Raw genomic sequence first — 18,854 nt, 5'->3', positions numbered from 1 at the left:
CTGCCTGCAGCGCTGGAATACTACGTGGACACCGATTCTAGTCCCAGCTGCTCCTATTCCAATCCAGCTCTCTGCTATGGCCTGGGGAAGCAGTAGAAGATGGCCCAAGTCCTTGGGCCCCTGCACCCACGTGGGAGACTCGGAAGAAGCTCCTGGCTCCTGGCTTGGATCGGCACAGCTCTGGCCATTGCATCCATCTGTGGAGTGAACCAATGGAAGGAAGTCCTTTCTCTCTGTCTCTCCCTCTCACTGTAACTCTACTCTCAAATAAATAAATAATAAAATCTTAAAAAAAAAAAAAAAAAAACGAAAAAAGAAGCTGGAGCTGGGTATTGAACCCAGGTGCTTGGTTGTGGAAGTGGGCATCTTAATTGCTAGACTGAAATACATGGCCCAGTAGTTGGCTATTTTATTTGCTCAATAAATGTTATAGTATGCTATGTAGGCCCAGACTGCTTGAATTTCAAATTTTAGCTCTAGTGCTTTCTTTGTGATAAATTAAGCAACCTACTTATCCTCTCTGTGCCTCCTCTTGCAGATGAGGACTTTAATATCTATTGCAGGGTTCTTATGAGGATCAAATGAGTTAATATCTGTAAAGCTCTTAGAATAGCTCCTTGCTTAGCATATACTTTGCTAGGGCTATCAAAACAGTTCCGCAGACTGGGTGGCTTAAACAACAGAAATTGATTTTCTGGGGCCGGCACTGTGGTGTGGCAGATAAAGCTGCCATCTGCAGTGCTGGCATCCACTATGGTCGCCAGTCTGAGTCCCGGCTCTACTTCTAATCCAGCTCTCTGCTATGGCCTGGGAGCAGCGGAGGAAAAATCCTGGAAGAAGCTCCAGGCTCCTGGCTTCGGACTGGCCCAGCTCTGATGTTGCAGCCATTTGGGGAGTGGACCAGTGGATGGAAGACTCTCTACCTCTCTCTAACTCTGCCCTTCAAGTAAATAAATTCATCTTTTTTAAAAATTTTTTATTATTTTATTTTTTTATTTTTGACAGGCAGAGTGGGTAGTGAGAGAGAGAGAGAGAGACAGAGAGAAAGGTCTTCCTTTTGCCGTTGGTTCACCCTCCAATGGCCACCGCGGCCGGCGCGCTGTGGCCGGCGCACTGCGCTGATCTGAAGGCAGGAGCCAGGTGCTTATCCTGGTCTCCCATGGGGTGCAGGGCTCAAGCACTTGGGCCATCCTCCACTGCACTCCCCGGCCATAGCAGAGAGCTTGCCTGGAAGAGGGGCAACCAGGACAGAATCTGGTGCCCCGACCAGGACTAGAACCCGGTGTGCTGGCGCCGCAAGGCGGAGGATTAGCCTGTTGAGCCACGGCGCCGGTTTTTAATTTTATTTATTTATTTTTTACTTTAATAAATTCATCTTTAAAAGAAAAAAAAAAAGAAATTGACTGTCTCATAATTCTGGAGACAAGAAGTTCAAGGTCAAGGTGTTGGTCAGTTTGGTTTTCTCCTGAAGCTTCTCTCCTTAGCTTGCAGATAGCCATCTTCTGGCTGTGTTCTCACATGGTCATTTTTCTATGTACATGCCCCTGTGGTGTGTCTTGCTTTTCATATAGGCACAGTATTATTAAAGAATCAGGCGGCATCATTATGACTTGTAACTTTTATTTTTTTAACTGTTTGTTTATTTTCATCTACCTGAAAGGAAGAGAGAAAAAGAGAAAGAAAGAGATCTTCCATCCACTAGTTTGCTCGACATCTAGGGTTGTGCTAGGCCAAAGCTAGGAGCCAGGAAGTCCATCTGGGTCTCTCATATGGGTGGCAGGGGCCCAAACACTGAAGCCATCATTTGCTGCCTCCCAGGAGGAAGCTGGATCCGAAACAGAGTAGCTGAGACTTGAATTGACACTCTGATCTGGGATTCAGGCATCCCAAGCCTTAGCTTAATCCACTGTACCATAACACCTGCACCCATTTAATTTTTTTTAAAGATTTATTTTATTTATTTGAAAGATAGAGTGACATACAAAGAGAGTGAGAGACAGAGAAAAAGAAATCTTTCATCCACTGGTTACTCCCTAAATGGATTACTCCCTAGGTGGCCACAACGGCCAGTTTTATTGGGCCAGGCTGAATCCAGGAGCTTCATCTGGGTCTCCCACATGAGTGGCAGGGGCCCAAACACTTGAGCTCTCTTCCCGTACATTTTCCAGGCCATTAACAGGGAGGTGGGTTAGATGTGGGGCAGCCAGGACACGAACCAGCACTCATATGGGATGCCAGCATTTCAGGCAGTGGCTTTACCAGTTGCCCCACAATGCCAGCCCCTTTAATTACCTCTTTAAAGGCCTTATGACTTCTTCAATTGCAGTCATATCCTGAGATATTGAGGGTGAGAGTTTCACATTTGGATTTTGAAGGGACATAAGGTTGTACATATAAGTAAGCTTTAGTAACAATTATCATCATCATCAACTTCACTGTTACTGGAAAACGCTTTGCAGGATGCAGTGCTGGGTACTGACGTACACACAGAAATTTAAGGACAAGAAAATAAGATATGTTTATAAAACTATTAATACAGGCCGGCACCATGGCTTAACAGGCTAGTCCTCCACCTTGCAGTGCCGGCACACCGGGTTCTAGTCCTGGTCGGGGCGCCGGATTCTATCCCTGTTGCCCCTCTTCCAGGCCAACTCTGCTGTGGCCGGGAGTGCAGTGGAGGATGGCCCAAGTGCTTGGGCCCTGCACCCCATGGGAGACCAGGAGAAGCACCTGGCTCCTGGCTTCGGATCAGCGAGATGCGCCAGCCGCAGCGGCCATTGGAGGGTGAACCAACGGCAAAAGGAAGACCTTTCTCTCTGTCTCCCTCTCACTATCCACTCTGCCTGTCCAAAAAAAAAAAAAAACTATTAATACAGCAAAAAAAAAAAGTGTCATAACAGAGTTACAGAGAATATTTTGGTTTTTATTTTTTATTTTTTTTGACAGGCAGAGTGGACAGTGAGAGAGAGAGAAAGGTCTTCCTTTTGCCATTGGTTCACCCTCCAATGGCCACCGCAGCCGGCGCGCTGTGGCCGGCGCACTGCGCTGATCTGAAGGCAGGAGCCAGGTGCTTCTCCTGGTCTCCCATGGGGTGCAGGGCCCAAGCACTTGTGCCATCCTCCACTGCACTCCCGGGCCACAGCAGAGAGCTTGCCTGGAAGAGGGGCAACCGGGACAGGATCGGTGCCCCAACCGGGACTAGAACCTGGTGTGCCGGCGCCGCAAGGCGGAGGATTAGCCTAGTGAGCCGCGGCGCCAGTCGGTTTTTATTTTTTTTAAGGGTTATTTATTTTAGCCAGTGCTGTAGCCACTGCCTGCTATGCTGGCATCTCATATGGATGCCGGTTCAAGTCACAGCTGCTCCACTTCTGATCCAACTCTTTGCTATGGCCTGGGAAAGCAGTAGAAGATGGCCCAAGTGCTTGGGCCCTTGCTCACATGGGAGACCTGGAAAAAGCTCCTGGCTCCTGGCTTCGGATCGGACCAGCTCTGGTTGTTGCAGCTATTTGGGGAGTGAACTAGCAGATGGAAGATCTAAAAAAAAAAAATCTTTTAAAAAATCTTTTATGTATTTTAAAGGTGGAATGAGAGACACAGAAAAATCTTCCATCTGCTGGTTCACTTTCCAACGGCAGTATGGTTGGCACTGGAACCCACAAAAGCCAAGAGCCAGAAACTCCATCTGGGTTTCCCACATGGGTGGCAAAGCCCAAGCTCTTGGGCTGTCATTCATTGCAGGATGCTGGATTGGAAGTGTGGAGTAACTGACTTGAACTGGCACTCATATGGGATGCTGGCTGGTGCACCTGGAAAGCAGAGCCTAAGTATTTGAGCCATTGTCTGCTGTCTTCTCAAGTGCATTAATAGGGAGCTGGATTGGAAACAAAGGAGCAAGGATTTCAACCAGCACTCAGGCAAGAGATGCCAGAGTCCCAAGCAGTAGCTTAGCCTGTTGCACCACACTGCCAGCCCCAGAGTAGTTTTAGCATGGAGTAGGAGAGATGTTGGCAGTATCAGGTAAATCTAATCTCAGTAGAGGCATTAGGACTGTATTATGTACCAAGATAATTTTACCTTGTTTATTGTCTATCATTTTGTAAGAATCTGTTTTACTTGGCATGCCTTACAGTTCAATTAAAAGGGAATTGTAAAATTCAGAAACTTTAATGGGTACCTTTTCAAAATTAACTAAATTAGTATACATTTCCTAATGGCAAGTATAAATGATTCCAGATTTCAAATCTTGGCGGATTGTTACCTTTCTAAATTAACTGTAGAGTACTCAATTTAGAAAATAAATCTTTTTGAAAATGCAGTATTCAGAATAAACAGAATTCCTTTTAAGCTTAGTGAGGTCATTTGGACTTTGTGCAAAGGAATGGATCACAAAACAGATCTTCTAGAACCTGTGAATAATTACTTGATTTAATTGAACATTGTGTATCATAGTGGGTTGATAATTAGTTAGTGATTAACAAGTAGTAACTGTGTGTGTGGTTTGGTGGTATATAGCAAAAAAGTACTGGAGACAATTACCACATAAATTAATGCTTTTATTAAAATAACATTTTTTTTAAAAAAAGATTTTATTTATTTATTTGACAGGTAGAGTTACAGACAGAGAGAGAGAGAGAGACAGAAAAGTCTTTTTCCATTGGTTCACTCCCCAAATGGCTGCAATGGCTGGAGCTGCGCCAATCTGAAGCCAGGAGCCAGGTGCTTCTTCCTGGTCTCCCACGCAGGTGCAGGGGCCCAAGCACCTGAGCCATCCTCCACTGCTTTCCCAAGCCACAGCAGAAAGCTAGACTAGAAGAGGAGCAACCGGGACTAGCACCTGGTGCCCATATGGAATGCCGGCACCGCAGGCAGAGGATTAACCTAGTGTGCCATGGTGCCGGCCCCAAAATAATATTTTTGATATATAAATATCTAACCATTATAAAAAGTTTAGAAGCTGCAAATAAGTTAAAAAAAAAAAAGTCCTAACTACCACAACTAACCAGTTAGCAAATTTTAGTGTAGCCCCTAATATTTCATATGCATATTTACAAATATGTATATTTGTAAACACATATTCAACCCCTGTGTTCCTTTTAAGCTAAATCAATACAGAATAGAACAATTCCATACTAGAGCTGGAAAGAGCTTAGGGATGATAAAAAGGCAATGATTTTTTTTCTAGTCTTTTTATTTTTTAAGCAGCAGAACCCTTAATATATTAAATGTAAAGTTGAAGTTCTCTAAAATATAGTATAGACAGCTTCCTCCCACCCAGTCTGTAATTTACCATGAGAACAAATAAAACATGGGCCCCTAAGCATTGCCAACCTCTCTTACTGAAATTAATCTAGCCCTACTGTGTAATATTTTCTGTAAGTTAAAGGAATTTTGGTTTAATTCAGTTACCATTTTTCTAAGATTAAATTTTTTGTTTTTGTTTTGCAGTAAAAACTAGATTTTCATATGCCTTTCCAAAGGAATTTCCTTATAGGATGAATCATGTAAGTACATTGTATAAATCACTTGTCAAAGTTATATATAAGTATAAACTAGTTTGATTTTATATTAGAACAAATCTAGTAGTATCTTAGAATGGCACTTCCAATGTAAGATTATCGATATTATTCTAAATTAAAATTCAGTAGCTTATCCTATTATTTTTTGTTTGTTATTATTTTTTAAATACTTCCTAATAGTGGGTTATCAACCCTGGTGTTCATTAAATCACACTGGAAACAAATAAAAATTTTGAGGCTTAGGGTCCTGGCATTGCTATTTTCTGCAAGCTCCCTGGTGATATTAATTTTGCAGCTGGATTTCAGAATTGCTATAATGAAACAGTATAAAAACCATATTTTAAAAATTACATTATTTGGGACCAGCGCTATAGCAGGTAAAGCTGCCACCTGCAGTGCTGGCATCCCATATGGGCACTGGTTCAAGCCCTGGCTGCTCCATTTCTGATCCAGCTCTTTGCTATGGCTTGGGAAAGCAATAGAAGATGGCCTAAGTCCTTGGGTCCCTGCACCCACGTGGGAGACCTAGAAGCTCCTGGCTCCTGGCTTCGGATTGATGCAGCTCCGACCATTGCAGCCATCTGATGAGTAAACAAGCGGATGAAGACACCCCACCCCCGGCCCCCGCCCAACTCTGCCTTCAATAAAGTACATATTTTTAAAAAATTTACATTATTTTACAGACTGCTGTTGATATCTCAATAAGTATGTCCTTTATACACCCTACAATGGACTTTTTCATTCACCTTAAATTGTATCTTTTTTTATTAAGTAGAAGAAACATTATTTTGGATTCATTCAATAGAAAGGATATTGGAAAAATCTGAATTTCTACCAGTGGTTTTTTTTTTTTTTTTAATAGTATTTATTTATTTGAAAGGCAGAGTAAGAGAGAGAGAGAGAGGCCTTCTATCTGCTGGTTTACTCCCAAAATGGCCACAATCGCTGGAGCTGGGCCAATCTGAAGCCAGGAGCTAGAAGCCTCTTCTAGGTTTTCCAACTAGGTGCGGGGCCCAAGGACTTGGGCCATCTTGCACTGCATTCCCAGGAACATTAGCAAGGAGCTGGATGGAAGTGGAACAGCTGGTACTTGAACTGGTGCCCGTATGGAATGCCAGCACCGCAGGTGGTGGTTTATTCTGCTTTCCCAGGCCATAGAAGAGAGCTGGATCGGAAGAGGAGCAGCCGGGACTAGAACCAGCGCCCATGTAGGATGCCGGCACTTCAGGCCAGGGCTTTAACCCACGGTGCCACAGCGCCGGCCCCTTTTTAATTTTATTTATTTATTTGAGAGGTAGAGTTACAGACAGAGGGAGAGACAGAGAGAAAGGTCTTTATCTACTGGTTCACTCCCCAAGTGGCCGCAATGGCTGGAGCTGAGCTGATGGGAAGCCAGGAGCTTCTTGCGGGTCTCCCACATGGGTGCAGGGGCCCAAGTACTTGTGCCATCCTCTACTGCTTTCCCAGACCATAGCAGAGAGCTGGATCAGAAGAGGAGCAGCCGGGACTAGAACCAGCACCTATATAGGAAGCTGGCACAGCAGGCAGAGGCTTAGCCCACTGTGCCTCAGTGCCAGCCTCGTAAGAATTCTTATAAAGATTAAAATGCTTCCATCATAACTGTACATGTTATATAATAATAAGTAATATTTTATATTATATGTTCATTCTAATATAAACTACTTTGCTTATTGATTTAAAACTATTAGTGAAAATGTGTGCTAAATTAGTATAATGTCTATAAATTGTTACTTTAGAGCAAGCAGGCTTATTTTATTAGGCTTCACATTGACATTTGATTTTTTTAACAGATATTAGAATGTGAATTCTATCTTTTAGAACTAATGGTAAGTGTATTTTATATGATTTATAGAGTAAAACCTCTTTTCAAATTTTATGAATTTGGAAATTACTTAATGAAATGATTTGTAGGGAGGTACATTTTAAAACAACCCGTGTGATGTGTGGTAGTGAAATCATGGTAGCCTAGTAGTATCACCTATATCCTCCCTGCAGCCTGTAAAATAATTACTGTATCCTACTTAGGATGGGAAGTGTTTCTGTTCTATAGTAAGTAACCATAATAAAAGGATTACTAGCCAACAAGTCAGGATATTAAACCACTATAAATTATGTGCACAAATTGTGTATGTGTGTGGTGTTATTTAATGATAGATCTTTCTGGGGCAGAATTCTCCTCCAGCTGAGAATTATGAACTGTAGGCTAATTAGAGGTTTCAGTGTGTTGCAGATGTGACACTTTGAGTCTCTCAGGCAATGACTGGATGCTGACTGACTGCCAGCCGATTTACCAAGGTATATTCCAGGGAGAGCACTGCTTCACTATTACAGGAGAGCTTAGGGTTGCCATACTGCTTGCTTAAGAGACTAACAGGGAAGCAATCATGAATTAGAGAAATTCATTTTGAAATGCAGTTAGAAATCTGTGGGATAATGATAATATTTCTGTATTGTAATCTGTTTTAAACTTTCTAGGATTGTTGCTTGATAGTGTATCATCCTTATAGACCTTTGCTCCAGTATGTGCAGGACATGGGCCAAGAAGACATGTTGCTTCCCCTTGCATGGTAATAAGAACAGAAGTTATTTATAGTATAATATGTTATAGTATATTATAAGGCTAAGTATTTTTAAAATTCTTAAACTACTGCCCCTGCATATTTTATGTTCAGCAAAATATTTGCTTTTGAACTTTAGTAACTGTAATGGTATAAATGCTAACAATAAGCATCTTAAAGTATCTGTTTCATAAATATACCTAATAAAATTTGACTTTGTGTGACAGACTGTTGACATGAAAATTGAGAATGAAGTTATTTTTTACATAATCAGAATACTTTTTGATACTATTCAACATACATATAAATTCATAGTTAATTCTTGACTTTTTTTTCTAATTTCCTAATTTTTAAAAAATTAGAAAAGTATGCTTAGGATTTCTTGTGAAGTTTTAAAATTTTAAATATATTAATGTGAATTTTATATTCATTAATATATGTTTAGTTATGTCACATTTACCTTGATGTTTTCACCTTTATAGCTGTATTTCAGTAATATAAGAAAATATTTGTGTACAGAGATGGGAAAGTTGGCTTTCTTTGGGAAGAGATGTGCAGTTGGAAGAAGTAGTTCTGCTTTCAGTAATACTGTGATTTAAATTTCTGTAGGAGGATAGTGAATGATACCTACAGAACGGATCTTTGTCTACTGTATCCTCCTTTCATGATAGCTTTAGGTATGTAAATGTGGTATACTTTTTTATTAGTTACATTATTCTAAATCTATTTAGGTCATCCTAAAATAAATTTCACTCTATTGTACTTTATGTTTTTATGTTCCATGAAGTAATAGACTAATCCTTGCATGTGAACTTTCAATAATATGAGCTGCAACTGTCACAAATCAGGATTATTGTTCCCCCACCCCCCTTTTTTGGTAAGTTTTTTTTTTTTTCCAAAATCATTTAAGATAATTTTAATTGGTATCTAAATAGATCATTTTTGTTTGTTTAGAGGTAAGAGTTCAGAATTAAGCCTGCTAGTATAGTTTTAACTTACATACAATAACTGAGCCAATTCTACTGTCTGTGTAAGGCAGTACAGTAATGGATAAGAAAACTGTCTTTAGAGTAAGATAGTCCTAGATTTAAATTTTGCTTCTTTTATGAATGTGGGAAAATTAACTTTCCTGAATTTATCTCCTTAATTGTAAAATGAGGAATATTCTAACAATTCCAAGGGACTCATTCATTTCAAGAATTAAATGAATTTACAGTGCACCAAGTAATGCTTGATGTATCCTAGGCACTTAGTTTCTGTTTTCTTTCCCTTCTTTTATTGATCTCCATAATTCTGTCCTCCAATTTTCCCCCTATTATTTTATCAGTCCAAACTTATTTTTCATAATTTCTCTTTTTTTTTCAATTATTCACTTGCAGTGACAAATAGGTTATATGTACACATCTTTAGTACTGGGGGCTCCGTGAAAGCACTGGCTTTGGAAGGTTTCTGAAATGGCATCTGAGTTTAGTGAGAAGTAATTCTGAGATTTGCCTGGGTGAGAGGGAGGGGACAACAGGACTTGTGCCTTGTCTTTGCAATCTCTGCTATTTATGTACTCCCTGGGTGTTGTCACTGAGGCCATGGCTTCTACAATCTCTTCTGAGTTGAAACATTTACATTTCTTTGGTTGCCAAGATCTTGCTCTAGATCAGTTCTTTATATCTATTAGATTTATTTATTTATTTGAAAGGCAGAGTTACAGAGAGAGGTGGGAAGAGAGAGAGAGGTATCTTCCATCTGCTGGGTCACTCCCCACATGACCACAATAGCCAGGACTGGGCCAGGCAAAAGCCAGGAGCCTGGAACTCCATCTGCATCTCCCATATGGGTGGCAGGGACCCAAGTGTTCAGGCCATCTTCTGCTGCTTTACCAGACCCATTAGCATGGAGTTGTATCATGAGTGGAACAGCTGGCACTGTAGCCAGAGCTCACATGGGATGCAGGTGGCAGTTTAACCTGTTGTGCCCACAATACTGGCTCCTAGATTTATCTTTTACATAACTCAGTTGACTTACCGTTACCTGAAATTCATGATGAGGAATAAGTTTGTACTCTTGCTCCAAAATATACTTCTTTTTTTTTTTTTTTTTTTTTTTTTTTACAGGCCGAGTGGATAGTGAGAGAGAGAGAGAGAGAGAGAAAGGTCTTCCTTTTGCCGTTGGTTCACCCTCCAATGGCTGCTGCGGACGGCACATCGCGCTGATCCGAAGCCAGGAGCCAGGTGCTTCTCCTGGTCTCCCTTGCGGGTGCAGGGCCGAAACACTTGGGCCATCCTCCACTGCCTTCCCGGGCCATAGCAGAGAGCTGGCCTGGAAGAGGGGCAACGGGGATAGAATCCGGAGCCCCAACCGGGACTAGAACCCAGTGTGCCGGCGCCACAAGGCGGAGGATTAGCCTGTTAAGCCACGGCGCCGGCCTTTCTTTTATTTATTTATTTAAATTTTTAAAAAAATTTTTTTTTTATTTTTTATTTATTTATTATTTATTTATTTTTTTTTACAGGCAGAGTAGATAGTGAGAGAGAGAGAGACAGAGAGAAAGGTCTTCTTTTTTGCCGTTGGTTCACCTTCCAATGGCCACTGCGGCCGGCGCATCATGCTGATCCGAAGCCAGGAACCAGGTGCTTCTCCTGGTCTCCCATGGGGTGCAGGGCCCAAGGACTTGGGCCATCCTCCACTGCCTTCCCGGGCCATAGCAGAGAACTGGCCTGGAAGAGGGGCAACCGGGATAGAATCCGGCGCACCGACCGGGACTAGAACCCGGTGTGCTGGTGCCGCAAGGTGGAGGATTAGCCTGTTAAGCCACGGCGCCGGCCATTATTTATTTATTTAAAACAATATTTGTTTATTTGAGAGGCAGAGAGAAAGGAGCGCTTCCATCCACTGGTTCAGCCCTCAAATGCTCACACTGGCTAGGAATGTGCTGTGAATTCAGTCCAGATCTCCCATGTGTATGGTTCATCTATCATTGCTGTCTCCCAGGTTCTGCATTAGCAGAAAGCTGGAGACAGAAGCCAGAGCTGGGTATTGAATGCAGGTACACACAGATGGGGTATAAGCATCTTAACCATTTTCTTAACCACTAGGCGAAGTGCCCACTCATGGTCCTCCTTTTAATATATTAACTTTGCTTGCTTGGTGAATAGGATTAATTTGTAACCTTAGTAAGAAACTTTGCAGTTAGGCTTTTCAGTCTCCCTCAATACTTACATCTGGTTGTTTACCAGTACCTTCTTTTCAATTGTGTTTCTTTTGTAATCTCATAATCATCTTATTTCTATTAGTTTACTACAGTAGTCTCCTAAACTGGCTAATTGGCCTCCACCATAGTTGTGCAGAGAGAGCCAATCGATCCTCCATACTGTTGAGCTTGGCCTCTAGTAGTTCTCAGAGGCCCCACCCCCCACCCCCCACCCCCCAGCCTCCCAGAGTATATTTGAAAATGTCTGGAGGTGGTTTTAGTTGTCACAACTTGGGTGGGATGCTACTGACATGTAGTAGGTTGAAGCTGGGATGCTGCTAATCATCTTAGAGTGCACCACAGTCTCAAAATTGTATGACCCGGAATGTCACTGGTGCCACGATTGAGAAAAACCCTGAGCTGGAATGAACTTTTTAAAAATTTCTTGTGATGTTTTTTTAAAGATTTATTTATTTATTTATTTGAAAAGCTGAGTTACAGAGAGAGGGAGAGGGAGAGTCAGAGATCTTCCATCTGCTGGTTTACTCCCCAAATGGCCACAGCAGTTGGAGCTGGGCCAGTCTGAAGCTAGGAGCCAGAAGCTTCTGAATTTCCCACGTGGGTGCAGGACCTCAAAGTGCAGGACTCAGATGGGACCATATCTTGGACGCACAATGTGGGGTTGCAGGGGCTGGCCTCGTTGCACTTTGTCATGGGAACCAGGTGGCTGTCTCCTCCTTTTCATAAGGCTGCTTCCCTGATGAGGCCCCAGGCCCCCTATTCTCCTAGGCCCCTCCTGCCAGGAGGGGCCCTGGGTGCTCACCCCTCTCCCTGGATGAGGTGGCTAGTGGCTACCTGGCAGGCTAGAGCATCCTCTGGAACCTCCCAGCAATGCAGGTTGAATGTACTTCCAGAGCGAGTCCGCCACGTGAGCCATACTTAGTGGCCACTTCTGAAAGCCCAAGTGCAGGGTGCCTCCTGCCTCATCCTCCACCTGAGATGGAAAGTTAGCCTGAGCCTTATCACCGCGTGGGGTGGCTTCTGTGCTTTGTCAGAGGGCTTGCCTTCTAGATGGCCTCTTAATAAAATCTTGGCCCTCGGCGGAAAAAAAAAGTACTTGGGCCATTTTCCACTGCTTTCCCAGGCCATTAGCAGGGAGCTGGATGGGAAGTGGAGGAGCCGGAACTTGAACTGGCACCCATATGGGATGCCAGCACTGCAGGTGGTAGCTTAACCCGCTTGTGCCACAGCACTGGCCCCAGAATGAACTTTTTAAAATCAAAAATGTGTATCTCAATAGCTGGATAAATTCTATAGCCTCTTTTTTTTTTTTTTTTTTTTTTTTTTTGTAACAGGCAGAGTGGACAGTAAGAGAGAGACAGAGAGAAAGGTCTTCCTTTTGCCGTTGGTCACCCTCCAATGGCCGGCACGGCCGGCGCACTGCGCTGATCCGAAGGCAGGAGCCAGGTGCTTCTCCTGGTTTCCCATGGGGTGCAGGGCCCAAGCACTTGTGCCATCCTCCACTGCACTCCCTGGCCACAGCAGAGAGCTGGCCTGGAAGAGGGGCAACTGGGACAGAATCCGGCACCCCGACCAGGACTAGAACCCAGTGTGCCGGTGCCACTAGGCGGAGGATTAGCCTATTGAGCCGCGGCGCCGGCCTGTAGCCTCTTCTTAACATTTATGTACATGCCATTCTCTCATTCTCAGTTTTGTTAGACTTGGCTCAGATACCACCTCTTAAATGATACCAGCCCCAATTTCCAAATATTGCCTCAGTCTGGGTTTAGGATGCCTTCTCTCTTTTCTGTGTATGTCCTTGTGTTTTAATTACTTGTTGCCATTCAGTCATTTGGCCTTTCATCCCTTCTAAACCTAAAGCTTACTGTATAACTTCATTTGACTTGGGGTAACTAGTATGTCAGTTCACATTTGGGTGGTTGATTGCCTAGAATATCATTGTTAGCAAAGTCATGTGGGTAGTCAGACCAGGAAATAGAACTTGTAAGCTGGCATGGGTGGGATCAGGCTGGTCAGGGTAGGCAGAGGGAATTATTTTAGGAAAAATTTCGTGATGTAGATTGTCCTTTGGGCTCTTTTCCTATTTTTGTTAATTTAGATTATATATAATATATATAATTAGATACAATGGAGTACATTTTTTATAACCTCTGTTTGATTACAACACTGAATTCTGTACCAGTGTGCTTAGTCATCACATAACTTGATCATTTGCTAATAACTTAAAAAGCAGAGGTAATACTGCTTTTCATTGAAGTATCAGAATGTTATCAACATTATTGAAACTTACCAGTGTCAGCATATTGTTTGCCTGGCAGTTTTTTTGTTTTGCTTTGTTGTTTTTTGGGCCTTTTTTATTTTGTCACTCTGACTTAGGAGTGCAGTTTCCTGTTTTGTACCACTGTTCTGGGATGATTTCCTTATTCTAATCTCTTCACTGGATTTTGTTTCCCTAACATGCTTGCCCAGGGTACCTGCACTATGACTAGCAGAGTGGGAGCAAATGTAAATAGCCTTATTATAGTCAAATAGTCTTCTATCTATATTAAACTGATGAGGTGGCCAGTGACAACTGTTATATGTAGCTACATAATTTTGTTAATAATGTTGGAAATTAAACCTGAAATTTGTACATGAAAAATCTTAGCTTTAGTTCTAAGACCATGTAGTCCATATTTTCAGTTAACCATGGGCAGTTATCTGTCATTTTTTCTTTCCAGCTTGCCTTCATGTAGCCTGTGTCGTACAGCAGAAAGATGCCAGACAATGGTTTGCTGAACTTTCTGTGGATATGGAAAAGGTATTCTTTAAAATTCCCTAAGTTCAATATAAGCTTGAATATTTTAAAAACACATGTCATATTTACTTATCATGAGCCCAAAATCTCATGATGTCCATAAGGCTCTGAAGATTATTGGTTAAAAATATCAAGAAACATGTTGATGGGAAGATCTGATGTTGACTATTAAGATACATAATTTTCAGGCTGGCGCCGTGGCTTAACAGGCTAATCCTCCGCCTTGCGGCGCCGGCACACTGGGTTCTAGTCCCGGTTGGGATGCTGGATTCTATCCCGGTTGCCCCTCTTCCAGGCCAGCTCTCTGCTATGGCCTGGGAAGGCAGTGGAGGATGGCCCAAGTCCTTGGGCCCTGCACCTGCAAGGGAGACCAGGAGAAGCACCTGGCTCCTGGCTTCGGATCAGCGAGATGCGCCAGCCGCAGCGGCCATTGGAGGGTGAACCAATGGCAAAAAGGAAGACCTTTCTCTCTCTCTCTCTCTCTCTCTCACTATCCACTCTGCCTGTCAAAAAATAAATAAATAAATAAAATTTTAAAAAAAATACATAATTTTCTTTTTTTAGCTTTCAGTTCAACAGAATCATAAGCTTTTTGTTAATTTGTTGCTACATAGCCTCTAACATCTAGGATTGTATTAAAAGCTACCTAGTGAGCACTAAATACTATTGTTAGAAGTCTGTTTCCTGGCAGTATGGTTTCTGCCCTGTTTTCTATCTTTCTACTCACATTTTGAAAACATTAAAATTAATCCATTACATCTACTTTGGTGGAGAAGAAAGAGCTCATTTGAAAACTAGATATGACAGATTTGTAGCTCCCAGTTTTTGAGCACACTAACTTAGATAAAGAGTACTTAACAGAGAGTTAATACAATATCTTGTATATACTACCTCCAATTAAATTGCAAAAATTGTTGTTAGAGGAATATGGTGTATAATGGTAATTCCTTCATGATTAGAACCTTTATTTTTTTTATTTTTTTTAAGATTTATTTATTTGAAAGGCAAAGTTACAGAGAGACAGGCAGAGAGAGGTCTTCCATCCACTGGTTCATTCCCTAAATGGCTGCAATGGTTGGAGCTGAACCAATCCAAGGCCAGGAGTCAGGACCTTCTGGGTCTCCCACATGGGTGCAGGGACCCAAGGACTTCAGCTATCTTCTGATGCTTTCCCAGGCCATATGAGAGAACGGGATCTCAAACCAGCACCACTGTAAGCAGTGGCTTCACTGGCTACACCACAGTGCAGGCCCTAAGAACCTTTATTCTAAGTATCTCACTATTTCAGTTTAAGATGTCAGCTGATAGAAGGAATCCAACTATCGCGATAGATAAGGCAGACAAGATACTTCCAAGAGTTCACAGAACAATGGAATTAGGGAATGGGCATTTATCCTAGCAGTTAAGATGCTGTGTTACACATTGGAATGCTTGAGTTTATTTCTTGGCTCTGGCTCCTAACTCCAGCTTCCTACTAATGCAGACCATGGGAGGCAGCAGTGGTGGCTCAAGTAATTGAGTTCCTGCCTTCCCATGGAAGACCAGGACTGAGTTCTTAGCCCCCTACTTCAGCTTGATTCAGCCCCAGCCATTCAGGCAGCTGAGGAGTGAACCATTAGATGGGAGCTGTCTCTGTCTTTCAAGTAAATAAAAAAATATTTTTTAAAAATGGAGTTTAAAGGTAAGGTATTTAGGTACAGAAGAAATTTTGAAATCCACACATGAACTTTTTATACATGCAGAAAGATGAGAGGCTAGGAGGAAAAGCCTAGGTAGTAACATAGTGAAAACTACTGCTTTCATGTTTATCAAGATTATCTAATCTAACCTGAGTAGTTAAGGACAGACATGTCCCTTTTCTGGTTTTTAAGGATGCCTAGAATGTGGTGTTTGTTCTTTATATACGAAATATTGGTTGTTTTTACCACTGAGAACTTTTCAAATATTTTCTTCTAGATTTTGGAAATTATCAGGGTTATTTTAAAATTATATGAACAGTGGAAGAATTTTGATGAAAGGAAAGAGATGGCAACAATTCTTAGTAAGATGCCGAAACCAAAACCACCTCCAAACAGGTACTTTGTAAACTTTTATTAGCTTCATTTAATCACATATCATACTCATATTTTTCTTGGACTATGTTGTTTTGTATCTTAAAATTTCTACAAAAACTTCCTGATTCATGCAAATTTTTTAAATTTGTGACTTGATAGACTGAAAATGTCTTGTAAAAATACATTAAATTGATCATCTGTTAGTAACTTTATCTAATACGATGGAGGTCTATTACAGGTATCCCTCAACATATGGCCACATACCATACATAAGTTTAAATGGAACAGAATTAGGCAAGTTCATATGAAATTCTGGGATAGTTATGTAGCAGTTTCATTTCAATTTGACCTTGTGCTATCTTCCTCCACGCCCACTTACCATTACTAGCTATTACCCTGTTTTATAAATCATCATAATGGCTTTTAAAAATCTCATTGAATGATCTGATATTGGAAAGAATTTTGGCTTTTGAGTAACACTAAGATCCACAGACAGCACCATAATTTTCTGTAAAGTGGAACACCTGTGCTAAGATTTTTTTTTTTGTTTTGTTATTGTTTTAAATAGGATTTGTTCATTTACTTCAGTGGTTCTCAACCTTCACTATAAATCAGATCATTTGAGGTAGGGAAAACAGGTCAGGTGGAAAATAAGGAAATGCTACCCATCTTAAATCATTTTTCTGGAAAATTAACTAAGTCATATATGAGGGATCTTCAAAAAGTTCATAGAAAATGCATATTATCAAAAAATTATGCATGAATTTCAAAATTTTTTGCACCAAAATAAACTTATACTAACTTATTACAAGTTTGAACAGGATCTTATTTGAGATATTAAGAAGGATAAGACATCAATTTGAAAAGAGCCCCTATTAGAACAACATGAATTCTACAATTGAAGCAAGACAAAAACATCAAATTGATAGTAAAGCTTGGGTGAAGGAATGGTGAAATCATTGAAACCTTAAGAGAATTTTATGGGGACAGTGCCTCAAAGAAGTCAGCGGTGTACAAATGTGTAACTCATTTTAATAAGGGATGAGACTTGAAGATGAAGCGCACAGTGATGGCAGATCATTCATATCCATGTACAAGAAAAAATTAATCACATTTGTGCCCTAATTGAATTGGACCAACAGTTAACAACAGAAACAATAGCCACCACTCCAGATGCCTCAGTTGGCTTAGCTTACACAATTCTTACTGAAAAATGAATGTCGAGCAAATTTTGTGGTCAACAGGTACCAAAATTGTTCTGCCTGGATCAGCTGCAGACTAAAGCAGAGCTTTTAATGGGAATTTTAAAAAATGGGATCAAGATTTCAAGGCATTTCTTTGGAGAACTATAACAGGAGGTGAAATATATATATACACACACACACACACACACATACATACAGTATGACCCTGAAAACAAAGAATAATGGCTACCAAGAGGTAGAGTAGAAGTGGTTCAGTCAAAGCAAAAGTGACCAAGTCAAGAACAAAGGTCATGACCATAGTTTTTTGCTTGTTGACTTTCTAGAAGGTCAAAGAATGATAACATCTGCTCATTATAAGAGTGTTTTGAAAAAGTTAGCCAAAGCTTTCGTCTTTTCCCATTATAACAATGTGCTTGCTCATTCCTCTCACCAAACAAGGGCCATTTGGAGAGAAATCATAGGCATCCACCTTACAGTGATAAGGTTCCTATTGACTTTTTTTATTTCCTGATATTAGAACAGTTTTCAAAGAGCACCCATTCTTCAGGTGGTAATGTAACAAAAAACGAAAAAAGCTACGTTAGCATGGTTAAATTCCCAAAACCCTCAGTTCTTTGGGGTTGGATTACATTTTTGGTGTTTCTGCTTATAAAAATGTCTTGAACTTGATGGAATTTATACTAAGAAATCAAGTTTATTTTTTTAATCTTTTAATCCCATTTTCCATAAACTTTTTGAAGTCCCCTCAATGTTAAGATAGATTTGTGGACTGATACTGATTAGTTAATGTTACAGTTTGGAAAAAATTAAAACTTGATTTATACAAGGAGCTGTTTAAGGCAGTTATTGAAACAGCTACCTTTGGATGCATTTTTTGCAGAAATTCCCTGAGTGATTCTCCACTAGTGGCAGGGCCTGAAGCTGCAAGATGATGGTGGACAAGATAAGGCAATAATCCTGTTGCCACAGTTACTGGTACTTTCAGTTTTAGTTGTATTTATTTTAAACATTCAGCAATTTCTGGGAAATTGCCATATTTCTTTCTGATTTATAAAGGTTTGCTGTATTTACATATGATTTCATTATGCCTTTGGAAAACAAGTTTGTTGTTTTTTGTTTTTTTGTTTTTTTTTTCTGAAGAATAATTTCTTGGTTTTCCTAAATAGTAGGAATAGGATTTTATATGTAAGCTTTAATAGAAAATTTGTTCAGAAGAAGCTGTAATCTCTATGTTGAGTGATACCTGTAATAACAATGAAACCCCATACCCTAATTTAAATTTTTGAGTATATATAGACACTAACTTCTAGAATGCTTGGTGTGTTACATAAGAATAAAAACATAAAATCAAATGTTAGTCTTCCGGATTTTAATTGTTCTGTACCTGTGTCCTACAGCTAGAAATGGCTTTGCTTTATAGAGTTGTGCATAGAATAGTGAACTTTAAAAACATTAGTGGGCTTATCACTAAGTGAATCTTTTAATTGGTAAAAAATCT

General features: G+C 40.8%; 1 protein-coding gene across 2 annotated transcripts in view; it reads left to right on the top strand.

Moving 5' to 3' along the window:
* The window catches only part of CCNC (cyclin C), a 38,184-nt gene that overhangs the window by 17,988 nt on the left and 1,342 nt on the right, over positions 1-18,854 (top strand). Inside the window, exons 6-12 of one of the 2 annotated variants that reach the window (XM_062186548.1) lie at positions 5,446-5,501; positions 7,328-7,363; positions 8,013-8,104; positions 8,705-8,772; positions 14,021-14,100; positions 16,054-16,172; positions 18,237-18,331. In XM_062186548.1, coding sequence (XP_062042532.1) covers positions 5,446-5,501; positions 7,328-7,363; positions 8,013-8,104; positions 8,705-8,772; positions 14,021-14,100; positions 16,054-16,172; positions 18,237-18,288 — 503 coding nt within the window. In that variant the 3' untranslated portion in view covers positions 18,289-18,331. The remainder of the gene's footprint in view (positions 1-5,445; positions 5,502-7,327; positions 7,364-8,012; positions 8,105-8,704; positions 8,773-14,020; positions 14,101-16,053; positions 16,173-18,236; positions 18,332-18,854) is intronic. The other variant, XM_062186547.1, reaches the window with a different exon arrangement.

This window comes from Lepus europaeus, chromosome 3 (genome assembly GCF_033115175.1).
Source record: "Lepus europaeus isolate LE1 chromosome 3, mLepTim1.pri, whole genome shotgun sequence".
Classification (NCBI taxonomy): Eukaryota; Metazoa; Chordata; class Mammalia; order Lagomorpha; family Leporidae; genus Lepus; species Lepus europaeus.
This window is presented reverse-complemented; position numbering and strand designations above follow the sequence as displayed.